Source organism: Polyodon spathula, chromosome 9 (genome assembly GCF_017654505.1).
Source record: "Polyodon spathula isolate WHYD16114869_AA chromosome 9, ASM1765450v1, whole genome shotgun sequence".
Taxonomy (NCBI): domain Eukaryota; kingdom Metazoa; phylum Chordata; class Actinopteri; order Acipenseriformes; family Polyodontidae; genus Polyodon; species Polyodon spathula.
The window spans coordinates 5,783,384-5,797,986 of NC_054542.1; the positions used below are offsets into that span (position 1 = coordinate 5,783,384).

Genomic DNA, 14,603 nt, shown 5'->3' on the forward strand with positions numbered 1-14,603 from the left:
AAAGAGCTGTTAAGGAAACTGTTCTGTATCTTCTTTACAAAAGAATCTCAAAGTTACACACAGCACACTTACAAACTGTCAAACAAACACAACTTCAAACAAGAAACGGGGCTCCTGGTTACTGTAAAAACTATGAAGATTTGAATAGACATGTAAAGTTGTTTTCCTGGCTGTTTTTTTTTTTTTTGTTGCTGGTTTTGTTTTTTGTTTTCTTATTAGTATTGTTTTGGTTAAAGATACGGTACACATACATTAGATAACTGAAAGTAATAAGAAGAATTGTAAAAATGTGATTTGTGCTTTTAATAAAAAAACATGTATGTTTGCAAATAACTGACCTTAGAGGCCTACTGCAGGTTGGAATGTTGTTTTTCTTAATTAATGCTGTTATATGAATGGCTTGCTTTTTTTTGTTGTTGTTTTTGCTGCACCTCTCTCAAACAATGGCTGAAGATGAAAATATAGCTTACAGTTGAAATGTTCCAATAATAAAACAAGAAAATGGAAATCGGTCATAAAAACAATTAATAAATAAATAAACAATTAATATGTTTATGTAGCAGGTGGGACATTATGACCCTAGAAAGGTGGCTCAGCCTTAATTAATTAGATTAGTGATTAATTATCACCTGACTGCTTTTACCTATAAAAGGCCAGGTCTGGCTGTTTTCAAGAAAGGCTGCTTAGTTTTTTTAATCCTCTCCTCCTGGTGTTCGTTTCACCCCTAAATCTTCTGTTACACTATCTGTATTAGCAGCAAACTGACTGTTGTATTAGGGGCCTGCTGGCTCTGAAGCAATCCACAATGGAACAGAGCTCAGCCAGGCACAGTCCGAAGCGACTATATCTTGGTTTAATGACACAGCTCAAATTGCAAGTCAGTATACACTGCTGCTCAGGTTAGGATAGAGTTAGGGTTAGTGTTAGGGTTAGAGTTAGAGTTCGGGTTAGGGTTAGGGTTAGGATTAGGGTTTATTCACCATGTAAACAACAATGTGTTGCAAAATCAAAATTATATTTAAGATATGCATATCTTTATATTAAAGCATCATTATATTATGGACATGTACAGTGCCTTTCATTACACTTAAATCACTTATAATAGCCAGTACATGGATTAGTCATATATATACACAGGTTTTCAGGCTTTTGTAACACCCCCCCCCACACACACACAAAAATCACTTACTGTAATACTTCTGAGACATCAGTATCTGAGCAGCTGAGATCTATTTCTTAAAAGGCTTCTAGGCCCTATGATACAGAGCACGTTTTATTAACACAAATGGTAAACCTGATGAAAACCAACAAATTTGAATTGAATCTCTAATATCCATCCAGAAATGCTGCATTACAGTCAAACTTTAGAAATAGTTTATGAGGTGTGTTTAATTCTGTATGGTGCTACCTGCATGATCTTTTGTAAGTAACTGGTTTGAAGCAAAAAAAAAAAAACATTTGCTGTGTACTTTCTGTTTTTTTTTTCTTTTATTATTGTGGATGACAAGAAGCTGCTAAAAGTAATTGAGGTTTAAAGGATTATTAATCTCAGAGGACAATTATACATTAAATCACTTCATACAGTTTACTGCTGGCTACTTGAAAAAAATCCACAACATGTTTAAAGTGATGAGTTAGCCGTGGGTTTTGCTGAAGATGTAGCAGTTATGCTTTGCAATAAGGTTCAATGGCAGGGGACCTAGTATACTAGCTACAGCTAATGAGCTGTTGCTCTACAGTCACAGCAGAGTTGATTAACCACAAGCTCTAAGTTCCACCTGCTGGACACTCACACACTGCCCTGATGGATTGCTAGTGTCCACAGCTGGACCAATTACCTGAAGTTGTTCTTCTACTATTCAGATGCGTACATTTATTCCCTATCACACAAAGTCTCCTAAAGGAAGAAAAAGCCAGCATGGAATTAGATGATAAGGACTTTTTTTTCTTGCTTTTGTATGTACTGTAATAAAACATTGTCGCAGACGCTGTCGTCTCGTCTGTGAGTGAAACAGAAATCGAGGAGACCAGATGGGATTCAAAACTTGGCATTTTTATTAATAGAACTAAATAAAATAACAGTAAATCCCTGTTTGGAGCGGGGTTCATGCTTAAAATAATAAAATGACAAAATCCCTCTCTCTTGGGGTTCATGCTTAAAATAATAAAATGACAAAATCCCTCTCTCTTTCTGTCATTGTCTCAAACTCCATCACTCACTGTTATCTTCTTTCTTCTACCCACTCTCACTTTCTCTGTTGTTCCTGCTCTCTCTCTCTCTCTCTCTCTCTCTCTCTCTCTCTCTCTCTCTCTCTCTCTCTCTCTCTTCCGTCTTTACTGCACACTCCAGACTTTCTTCGGGGAGTGTGCACAACCACACACTCTCAAGTCTCCGTAACCTTCCCCTGCTTGCGGATTGACCCCCCCCCCGCCACTTATAGCTTCGGGGGAGAGTTCCGTGCACCATACGCACACACACATGCACACACACTAACTACCCTAATGTCAATGGTGTGCCCCTTTCCTGTACAATACATGCAACACGAAACAAGACATGAAAACACAGATTCCAGAGGGGTGCCATTGCCTGGGTGCTTACATAGCACCCCCCCCCCCCCCCCCCCCTCCCCCTCCCTCCACCTTAATCCCTCGTCTTCAAAGTCTTGAAAATAGCATTGTGGTGCACCTGGTGTTCCCCCTTGTGTGGGTCTCCTGTCAGCCACAGGGGAAAGATGGCCACAGCCCAGTGGTGCAGAGGCCTTAGGCATAGGTCTATCAGGAACAGGTGAACCAGGATGTGGCAGGAGGGAACCGTCAGTGGCCTCCGGGTCATTGTACATTGGATCCATTAGCACTGGACTCCATCTCTCAGGGCCAGTCCAGACCACTGTGACCACAGCCTTCAGGTGGCAGTGGAGTGCCTAGCTACTTCATCCCAGGGAGTCCTCTGCTGGTCCTCCAGCCACTATATCATGATTGCAGGTCCAAGTCATCTTCCTGGTGCCTCCTCCATTCAACTGTGAACACAGACTGCGGGGGGCAGTGAAGTGCCAAGCTACTTCCTTCTAAGGGCGCTTCTGCTGGTCCTGCAGCAAACATATCACAGACGCAGGTCCAGGTCATCTTCCTGGTGCCTCCTCCATTCGACTCTTCACTGGTACCACCACGCAGCATCTCCCCTCCTCCCCTCTTCACCATGCGGCCTCTCTCTCCTCCTTCCTGCTGCAGTGCGTGCAGCCCTCAGTGTCTATAGTTTGACTTGCATTTTGTTCAGTTTTGTGTAAGTGATTTGAGAGCCAGGCACTCCATTTGAGATGTGCTGCCAGCCGAGGTTTAAGTATAGGAGAAGAGAGTGAGTTTAGACTAGAAGAAATACTGCTGCAAGTGCTGCATTGGTGGTGTTAGGAAAGGGATCCACAACCAACATAGGTGTGGGTTAGTGCACACTTTGACTTGTTACAATAGCAGATGTTCAATTAAAAATAAAAAAACATAAATAGCAGAACTCCCAAAATCTTTCTAAATTAACTGAATCACGGATATTTGACAGTGAGCTGTTACAGACCCATGCAGGATTGAAATTTGTCTTTATACATGATATATTGCAAATGTTGAATTCACTTCAACAGGAGGTGAGACTCATTACACTGGAGTGACAACTGTACAAGACGAAGGGCCCACAAGAAGCATTGCATTGACCCTTGTGCTCCCACAGTGTAACATATAGTATGACTTGACTGCTTTTGCTCAGCGTGTGGAAAGTGTCCATTGCCTCAACAGCGCAAGGTTTGGAGTGTTATTTGTTGAAACAGGTACAAAGAAAAAAAGGTAGAGTATTTTAAACATTGTGATCTCATAACACGTAGTTAAGGGTTATATTAAGCAATGGACATCTGAACTCCAATTAAGAAGCAGAATGAATCAACAGAAAGCCACACCTCTGGGGAATAGGAAAGAGATTTAAAGGCAATTATTGTCAGGAGTCGGCTAACAGTGATGTCAAACTGAAGAAAGAAGAAGGGATTCCTTTTTACATAGTGTGAGTCTTATTATTATTATTATTATTTGTTTTAGTTACTGAAACAAAAATGCACATACAATAATATACATTGATTGGAACGTGTAAGCTGTTTATGTAATGTGGGCAATAAATATAAAACATGTAATAAAATGTAATTTAAATATAATAAATGAAAACAGCTACTGGTTCACACATGATACTGACTATTATAGCCATGGGGCAGCATACATTGTGTGTATATATATATATATATATATATTTGTTTTGTTTTGTTTTGTTTTACAGGTATCTGGTAATGTTTAAAGCCAACAGCACTGGAATCACAATGCAAGAAAAACCAGGAGGAAACCATTCTTATACTGACTTCATTTTTACGGGATTTCCAGGATTTTCTGAATACAAGCCTTATCTTTTCATCCCTTTCTTTCTCATGTTTCTAGTGGCTGTAGTTGGAAACTCTGTAATCATTTTTGTAATCAAAACACAAACAAGTTTACATTCCCCTATGTACTTTTTAATCTTTGCCATAGCAATTGTGGATCTAAGTTTACCAATGACATTTGTACCAAATATGTTACTTAACCTTGTATTGAACCTAAATGGGATTTCTCTGGATGGTTGTCTTGTACAAATGTTTCTTATCCATTTCATAAGCTCCTTTGAATCAACCATACTTCTGGTGATGGCTTTGGATCGTTATGTTGCCATATGTAACCCATTGCGCTATAATGATTACATGAATAGTTCTACTTTCTATAAGCTATCTATTGCATTCCTGATAAGAAGTGGATTATTAATTTCTGTCATTGTCATCCTTGCTAGTACTCTTTCATTCTGTTTTTCAAATGTTATTGAACATTTCTATTGTGAACACATGGCACTAGTTGGTTTGGCTTGTGGGGAAACAACGAAGAACAGCATAATGGGACTAGTAACCATTTTCTGTATACCAGGTGTTGATCTTTTGTGCATCTGCTATTCATATGTTAACATTTTCTTTGCAGTGCTTAAATCTGCATCAGGAAAAGCACGTCAAAAAGCAGTCCATACCTGCGGCACTCATTTGATTGTCATTTTTGTGTCATATCTCTTAGCTATGTGTTCCTATCTTGCATATAGAATCAGGAACTCCATGGCCCCTGACGTTCATATTCTAATAAGTCTATTATACATCCTTTTTCCATGTTGTTTCAATCCAATTATTTATGGTGTCAGGACAAAAGAGATAAGGGAACACATTTTGAAAATGGTTAAGGGAAAGAAAATAGACCCAGAAAACATTAAGGTAGCAAGTATAACAAGGTAATACATTAAAGGAAAAGGGACACTATTATTGTTTTAACCAAAGTGTATAAGACCCATAACCTGGTTTCTGGTATGTGTGAGTCACCCTGAGCAAGAAATTGAACGTGCAAATACTGTGCTGGAGCTCCTTCATGTGAGTACAAGTGAAGCAAGTGTACCTATTGCCACCTCCCACCCACAGACAGGTGCAGGCTCTGCACAGCGCAGACTGCAGACTGAATCACTCCTTAATCTGAAATGAAAGAGATGCACAAATGCTTGAACGTGTATAACCTGTGTAGTGTCACTGGTGGTCAGTACTACAATACCTAGTCTGAAGATTGGCTTAAACAGTGTGTGCCAACAAAGAGTGCTTACTTCTTAAAGACATTGATTACATTTGGTAATTGTTGTTTCTGCCCCCCAAAAACCGCACCACCACCAAAAAAAAAAAAAAAAAAACCTGTGTCTTGAGATCAATTTCATCATAAACTGATACTACAGTAGAAACACAATAATATAACATTTAAAACCTAAAGACCTTTAAGTCTTTTTCTATTCTTTTTTTCTTAGGGCAGAAATTAGTTTTAGCTTCTCCAACTACAGTATATACCTTATAGTTTTGAAGAAAAAAACAACACTGCTGATGTTTAATCTTTGTCAATTCTTATAAAGTATCAGATTTTTAAACTGATTTATTAACAAATATATGTATGAAACAAATGTATGAAACCAATATCACAGTTTCTGTTCAGTATTTACAAAAACAGTAATGTAAATGTGCTGTGTTTCTCAATAAAGTGCAAATGACTTAATGAAGCCAGTGTAAAATGTTTGCATATTTGTAAAACTCTTCATTTCTATTATAACAAATCCCCAATATACTTCACAGAAAAATACACTAACATTAGTGGGCCACAAATCCAGTACTCAGTCTCTTTTTCTGAAATGTAAAGTAGCCTTTATCCCTTCTCTGTCCTTCTCAGACTCAAACTGAACACACTGCATCCCTCCTTCTGAAGCTGTATAAAAAAAATAAATAAATAAATAACTTTTATTTATAAAATGTTAAAGTGCGTTGATCCACAGGTCCATAGAGACCCTTCTGAGGGACATGGCAGATCAAGCATGCAGCTCGAGTCCACACATGTATGCAATATAAGCAACAGACCCGCTACAGTGCCCCAATCACAGAAACCTTCCACTGGGCAAGACACACCTGTTTCAATTTGAACATTGTGTTTCTGGGCTATTAAGACATAAGGAAACAGTGAAAACATGTTTTAGGCTAGCTGTGAACAATAACACAAAAAGTCATAAATTAAACAGACAATTCTATCCTTGATTAGCTTAGTGATGATAGTTAATGCATGTGTGCTGTTGAAAAAGTAATTCATGAACATGCAGTATTTACACACTTTTTTCAATGTATTTCTTTCACTTGTTGTTCACAGAAAAAGATAAATTGTCGATTACATGGCATCGTATTTTAGCACAAGAAATTGCCACTTCCAATTATGTAACTTCATTTAGACCAAGAGACACCCAGGTGGTCAATTAGATAACTAGCCCATTAGGACTGCTGCTAACCTGTACACACTGTACATCACACTCTGTTTGTACCCTGCATTATTCCAGCTGTTAGGAAACCTTTTAACCATTTGTAGTACACACCTCAATATTTTCAACTGAAATTAAATCATGTGATTTTTTTTTTTTTATTGTCATGATATGATAATGTATATGAAGCATAGATTGTGTGCATATAACTGCAATCTATTATATAAAAATGTCACTTCATAACACATTGCATTTCTCTACTAAGCCATTAAATGATGTTCTCTGTGTGTCTATAGTACTTTGCATCATTTTTTGTTGAGTTCATTCCCACATACTTTGTCTATTTCCATTTTAATTGTTATCAAGTAGAGGAGACCATATTTGAAATACCAGTCTATTGCTAGGAGTTACCATTAAAGGGTTAACTACGCTGCTTAAACCACTGTAATAAAGTAGGAGTAGAAAAATAACCAATAGAAGACTGATAGCAATTCTTTCGAGAATTTCCAAAAGTGCTATAAATATAGCCACCCTTAGGGTTTTTTAAGAGTGTGCCTTTCCGGATAATATTTTTGTAAGTACCATAGAGTGTAGTTGATTATGTAGAACTGGTAAAAGCCCTTTTCTTTAATTATCTTGTGAATTTTGAGGAGCTCAGATATAGTCAGTGTTCATACACTGTTGTGCAGGTGAACCAATGGCCCTGGGAAGTTAGTGTTTTCTTGTTTGCTGTGTAAGTGATTTGGTTGAGTAGTGCTTTGCTGCACAGAATTCTGCAGACAACCCAGTTAACTTTATGGAGAGCTATTTGACTAAAATGATGCCCTACAGTATGTGTTGACTGAATTGTATATGTGGATTATATATGCATATGTATATTTAATAGATTCACACACTAAACTTGGACTGCCTGATAATAATTCAAGTTTAGTGCTGATCAGTGTCAGGAAAAGCAGCCCTAAATGGTTTAACTTGTGTGTAAAATGTTGTTTAATGGTTTTATTTTGTTTGTTTAAACTTAGTTAAAATTCACTGCATTGATAACACTATGTAACACAATTTTTGTTCCTGGGTAGTAAGTGTTATTTCCTAATTGCTTATGCCTCAAAAGTATAGAAAATGGCTATTATTCCCCACAAACTTTGCTTTTGTGACCAGAACAGAAGAAGTGAGTAGTTTTTCGAGATTTACGATTCTACTGTATTTACTACTCACTTCTAAATCTTTTGTAGTCATTTTTGTATTACTTCAGTATAAATACATGTTAATTTGGATTCATATGTTGTTTTTTTCTGACTTTATGTGAACGAAAAGACACACATTTGCCCGTTTTCCCATTGGAAATAGTGATATTTTGAAATATCACTGTCCTGGTCACAAAAGCAAAGTTTGTGGGGAATAATAGCCATTTTCTATACTTTTGAGGCATAAGCAATTAGGAAATAACACTTACTACCCAGGAACAAAAAAAAAAAAAAAATTGTTACACGGTGTATAGATATAGTCTGTCAATGCATTATATTTTTTAGTCTCTTGAAGTACACTTACTGTACTTGTCTTTTTTTCAAAAAGTCCGTTTGGTTTACCAATAATAACCAGATCATGTTTGCTTTTACACATATGAATTACTTTTTCAATTTTCCCTTTCAAGGTAAAACTGAACAGTAAGCAGTCACCAGCCATGCGAGAGGAATCTGTAGGGCATAGTAATCTTTCACACACCACGTTTATTTTGATTGGATTTCCAGAACTCCACGAGTACAGACGTTTACTTTGCTTTCCCTTTTTCCTTATATATGTGGTTGTTTTGATAGGAAATACAGTTATCATCTATGTGATCAAAACAGCTGAGAGTCTCCACACTCCTATGTATTTATTAATTTCCTACATGGCAGTTATAGATATTATTGTACCAACATCTATTATTCCCAACCTGCTGCTTAGCCTGTTATTTGACTGGAACGGGATTTCTTTGGCCGGCTGCCTAACTCAGATGTTTTTTGTTCACTACATCTCTTCATTTGAATCAACTATCCTCTTAACAATGGCTTTGGATCGATATGTTGCTATTTGTAACCCACTGCGCTATACTGAAATCATGAACACATCTGTCTTTTTAAAAATTGCTCTTTTCTCAGTGATAAGAGGTGGGGCATGGATGTCTGCCCTGATTATTCTTGCTCATCCTCTCTCTTTCTGTGGATCAAATATAATCAATCAGTGTTACTGTGAGCATATGGCACTTGTTTCCTTGGCTTGTGGTAGTACCACTATAAATAACGTAACAGGGTTGTTAATGGCTTACACTATTGTTGGGTTTGATATTAGTTGTATACTTTTTTCTTACATTAGGATCATAACTGTGGTCATCAAAACCGCATCTGTAAAAGCACGTCAGAAAGCTTTTCATACCTGCAGCACCCACCTGATAGTTATGTTTTTCTTCTACCTGTCAGGCAGTGTATCATTTGTAACATACAGGGTCAGCAATACAATTCCTACAGATGTTCACACTCTGTTAAGTGTTATGTATTTAGTTGTCCCAGCAAGTGTAAATCCCATTATTTATGGAGTCCGAACCAAAGAAATCAGGCAAGCCATTGTGAAAATGTTTAGAAGAAAAAGAAGAATCCTTGTCTCCAGTAATGTTGCTACTGTAAAGACTTAAAGTTGTCTAAATTTACTGTCTTTTTTGCATTGTATGAACATATAACAATCTGAGGATGTAATGGTAAAATTAAAGTATAATAGTATTATTAGAAGCAATGAAGGAAAGCTAAATAAGAAAGTATAGTTTTTTTTTTCCTTGAATGCATTGTGTAGATTAATGTAAATACATAACAATAAAACAGTCAGAAACAGAAATGTGAAACACTGCATTTGCACTGTTAAAAAAGGCCAAAGATACTTCATGTTCCTGGAAATTCCAGGATTCACCACCTTTCCATGTCCTGGTATAAAAACTAGAATACCAGTCTGTTTCTTATACACAAACAGAGCACTCCTTTTCTCCTAGCACACAGTTTAGTGTATTTTAGAAAATGGCACTCTGTACTTGAGCAATAAAAACCCCTCTGGAGTTTAACCATTTCCCTGTATGTTATTTGTGTATGATGGGGGTAATGGCACTACTCCAGTTACAGTAAAATATAGAGGATTAATGTTGCTGGCTTAAGAATACAGGAACACAGTAAGCCTGCAATGTGGCACAGCAAGTGTTTGCTATACAAATTGAATTTTGACAAAGACATTAAATCACGCCAAAATACCCCACCCCCACCCCCATGAATTTACTCCAAGCCACCTCCCTCAGTTTAAAAAGCACTGCATCCCAGCAAAGTAGACTTGAATTTGTAAACTGACCGATGATAAATATGCTGTATATGATTAGTTGCCATGGTTTCTACACATTTTAAGGTGATCTAATTTAATATGATAAAGTTGAGTCGTTTTTATGTTCCCAATGTTTTAGATGTGACTACTTTACCTAGTATGCAGTTCCATGCATTTATATAAGTGCTTTCTGCCTCCCATTCTAAACTTAGTTTTACTCAGCTTCTGCCTCTGTGTATGTCCATTTGTTCAGCTCTGTTTGCCAACACTGTAGTGTCCCAACATCATATGAAGCTGTAGCAGTAGTCTGCGCCAAAACAATGTTGTAATATGTTTATATAAAGCTGTAAATTAAAAGAACTTTTAAGGAAACTTTTCTGTATCTTCTTTACAGAAGAATCTCAAATTTACACACCACACACTTACAAACTGTCAAACAAACACAACTTCAAACGGGAAACAGGGCTCCTGATTACTGTAAACACTATGATGATTTGAATAGTCATATAGAGTTGTTTTCCTGGCTGTTTTATTTTGTTTTTTATTTTCTTATTATTATTGCTCAGGTTAAAGCCATGGTACACATGCATTAGATAACTGGAAATAATTTAAAATTCACGTGGCAGGAGCCAGAACTATGAGAGGAAGGGAGTGTTTTTTGCAACTTAGGATTGGAGTGTTTTTTCCAACCTTGCGACTGAGTCTCAGTTAGTGACTGGGTTCGACCCTCAGGAGACGGAATGGCTCATACGAAGCCTTGACATAAGGAAGAAAAGAGAATCTAAAAAACACAAATAATTGTTAGTTATAGGACTCGAGCACTAAGAGTATGAGGGCCACGTCCCAGGAGGGTAAAGAAGGAATTAAGACAGAGTCTTCTTTCTTGAGGCAAGATATAGAGCATGAGCTGTGAAAGAATAATGTGGCTGGTGGTCCCCTCTGACCACACGAAGAACCTGCAGTTACTGGAACTCCAGGTCAGGGAAGTGAGACTCACTATCCCCCACAGGGGACTGACACAGAAGCATGCGGCATATGAAAAAGTAAGGAGGAGGAGGGAGGAGGAGGGAAAAAGCAAAATGCAAGAGAAATAGCTGAGCTGTTACTGGGTTTAAATAGGGAGTCAATGATGATAGGCAGATGAAATTAGTCAATAATGATAGGAAGGTGAAATTAGGAAGGGACAAAGCCCTGATTCATGCCTAAAGTTAACATGAATTGTAAATAAGTTTAAAAATGAGATTTGTGATTTTTATAAAAATATGTATGTTTGCAAATGACCTTAGAGGCCTACCACAGGCTGGACTGTTGCTTTTTTTGTGTGTGTGTGTGTGTGTGTTCCCCAGGGATCCCTCTGTTCGCTGTACTCAGTAATCTTCTATCTCGCCTTCACGTTGCTGTCTCCAGTTAGCAACATTGCTCTAAAGGGTCAGAGTCTTTCCCCGTGCCTCTCGTCAGAGTATAAGGCTGGGGGTTGCCGCCAAATCAGACTAATTTCCTTGCGCTACATGCCTTGGTTTATTTATTGACCGGATAGGTGGCATATTTGTCAAGGTTACTTCAATATTTTATTAGGCTGAGGCCTGAATCAAATGAAAGTGTATGGCATTGTTATATACACGGTATCCCTTGAGGTAGATTCAATCAGAAAATGCAATACCACTTTGCGACCTGAATTATTTCTCTGTTTATGTTTATTAAATCAAACTTCAAAACATAAGAGGACACTCCCCAAACAAGTTACAAACCTTTTAGAAAATACTTGCAAAAGGGTTTTCATGAGAAAGCTATCTCACAAGTACAGTGGTCGCTCAACATGTTTAATTTTATATGTTCTCTTAAAAAGAGCAGAACAACCAAAAAGTTGAAAATCATAAAAGTCGTTGCAAAAAACTATTTTTTGATGGGGAAAAGGAATAACACATTTCCCATCCAGATGTCTTACATTTGTGGTAAATGGATAATATTATGTGTAGCATCTCTGCACTTGTTGAACTGATTACTCATGAAAGTATTTTGCATGTTTTTCAAGATGGGATGTTTATTCAGGGATACCACAATATTGAAAGAGGAAGAAGCGTTAGTGAGACAAAAATAAGGTAAATGCTCTACCCTCAGCCATTCTGTATTCTGTAGCAATCTGAATGCATGTTGGATTATTAATTAGCAGTGAACAGTTTTCATTATTCTTGGCTGTTGTGCAAACTTGAGTGGCATCTTCCAGCATTTATTGTCTTTTCATACGGTAAACAATTAAAATTAAATATGTACATCGTAGGGGGCTCCTCAGTGGCAAATTCGGTAATGGCGCCCTGTAGCCTGGAGGTCGCCGGTTCGAGTCCAGTTCGCGTCTGCGGGCTTACCTGTAAGGTGCCCAGAGCTGCATTGTCCACCGACGCTGTAGCTCTAGGTTGGCTGCATGGCGGGCCTGCAGAGTGAAAAGAAGCAGTCGGCTGGCAGCACGCACTTCAGAGGACAGTGGGTGTTCATCTTCGCTTCTCCCGAGATAGCGGTCATAGCGGTGAGCCGAGCCTAAAATACAATTGGACATTTCAAATTTGGAGAACAATGGGGTAAAATCAATTGCACTACATAAAAAAAAATTATATTTAAAAAAATTTATGGACATCGTAGGAAAGGGATTTGCCTATTCTATATGAAGGAAGTCAAACTAGAAATATAAAAAAAAAACATCATGACAATGACATTTGTGGTGCATTATGAAATGCCTTACGCCTGGTAATGCCAGAGGCAATGTTTAACACAGCCCTAATAATTCTAAAATAGGAAAAAGTCATGGAGAGTAGATCAGATCCTACTGTGGCAAAAACTACAACCCCCTATGCTGTTAAGGGTTGTGTCTGCCCAAGCCAATTGTACCACAGCTATGTGGTCTTAATCTTTGTCTTTATTATATTAATTAATCATTATTAATTATATTAAAACATCATTATATTATTGACACGTATAGTGACTTTCATTACATTCAAATCACTTATAATAGCCAGTACATGGATTAGTCAGTCATAGATACAGGCCAGGCTTTTGTAACAGTTTATAGATCTGCAACGACTAAGTGCATACAAACTGATAGCCCCCCCCCCCCCCCCGCCCCACAGTAATACTTCTGAGACACCAGTATGTAAACAGCTGAAGGCCAGCTTGCAGCCTCTTTCAGTGACTGCATGTATTGAAGAGATCTATTTACTAAAAGCCTTCTAGGCCCTATGATACAGAGCAAGTTTTATTAACACAAATGGTAAACCTGATGAAAACTACCAAATTTGAATTGAAACTCTAACTTCCATCCAAAAATGCTGCATTACAGTCAAACTTTAGAAATAGTTTATGACATGTGTTTAATTCTGCTAAGGTGCTCTCTGCATAATCTTTTGTAAGTAATTGGTTTGAAGCAAAAAAAAAAAGTAATTGAGGTTTAAAAGATTATTAATCTCAGAGGACAATTATAAATTAAATCACTTCATACAGTTTACTGCTGGCTACTTGAAATTGCAAAAAGAATTTTAAACAACATGTACGTTTGAAAAAAAAAATCCAAAACATGTTTAAAGTGATGAGCTAGCCGTGGGTTTTGCTGAAGATGTAGCAGTTATGCTTTGCAATAAGGCTCAATGGCAGGGGACCTAGTATACTAGCTACAGCTAATGAGCTGTTGCTCTACAGTCACAGCAGAGTTGATTAACCACAAGCTCTAAATTCCACCTGCTGGACACACACACACTGTGCTGATGGATTGCTAGCGGCCACAGCTGGACCAATTACCTGAAGTTGTTCTTCTACTATTCAGATGCGTACATTTATTCCTCATCACACAAAGTTTCCTAAAGGAAGAAAAAGTCAGCATGGAATCAGATGATGCTAAACCAGCAGGAAGGCCTTTTTAAAATAAAATAGTGTAACACTCTTGTCGCGTCTGCAAGTGAAACAGGTCTTGGGGCCACCAAACTTGCCGTTTTTATCAATAGAACTAAAGAAAATAGCAGTGAATTGCCAATCTTCATTCTTCTACCCACTCTCACTTTCTCTCTCTGTTGTTCTTGATCTCTCCAGTCTCTCGCTCCTCTGTCTTTACTGCACACTCCGGGCTTTCTTTAGGGTTCTTTCTATAGCTTCCCAGATCAGGCCATCACCTTCAGCCTATTACTCTGTCCCTCACAGTCATGCACAACCACTCACTCTCAAGCCTGCGCACCTTCTCCTGCTTGCAGCTTGACCCCCCCCTACACATAGCCTCAGGGGAGGGTTCCACCCAACATACAAGCACATACACTATGCTCCGTTCCCGTACAACACATGTAAAATGAAATAACACATGACACACAGAGTCCAGCATGATGTCATCGTCTGGGTCCTTACATAGCCTCCCCTTAGTCCCTCGTCCCTA

The 14,603-nt window shown here is 38.0% G+C and overlaps 2 protein-coding genes across 2 annotated transcripts; both read left to right on the forward strand.

Annotated features, from left to right (window-relative positions):
• Positions 1–4,346: 4,346 nt before the first annotated feature.
• LOC121321235 (olfactory receptor 52D1-like) lies at positions 4,347–5,327 on the forward strand. Its single transcript, XM_041260134.1, has one exon. It carries the CDS (start codon positions 4,347–4,349, stop codon positions 5,325–5,327), a length of 981 nt encoding a protein of 326 aa, XP_041116068.1.
• A 3,219-nt stretch (positions 5,328–8,546) lies between these two features.
• LOC121321236 (olfactory receptor 52K2-like) lies at positions 8,547–9,533 on the forward strand. The gene has a single exon (XM_041260135.1). The coding sequence runs from the start codon at positions 8,547–8,549 to the stop codon at positions 9,531–9,533; it is 987 nt and encodes a 328-aa protein (XP_041116069.1).
• Positions 9,534–14,603: the final 5,070 nt, after the last annotated feature.

Coding starts and splice junctions, on each gene's coding strand:
- LOC121321235 (XM_041260134.1), top strand. CDS start 4,347: ATGCAAGAAAAACCAGGAGGAAACCATTCTTATACTGACTTCATTTTT.
- LOC121321236 (XM_041260135.1), top strand. CDS start 8,547: ATGCGAGAGGAATCTGTAGGGCATAGTAATCTTTCACACACCACGTTT.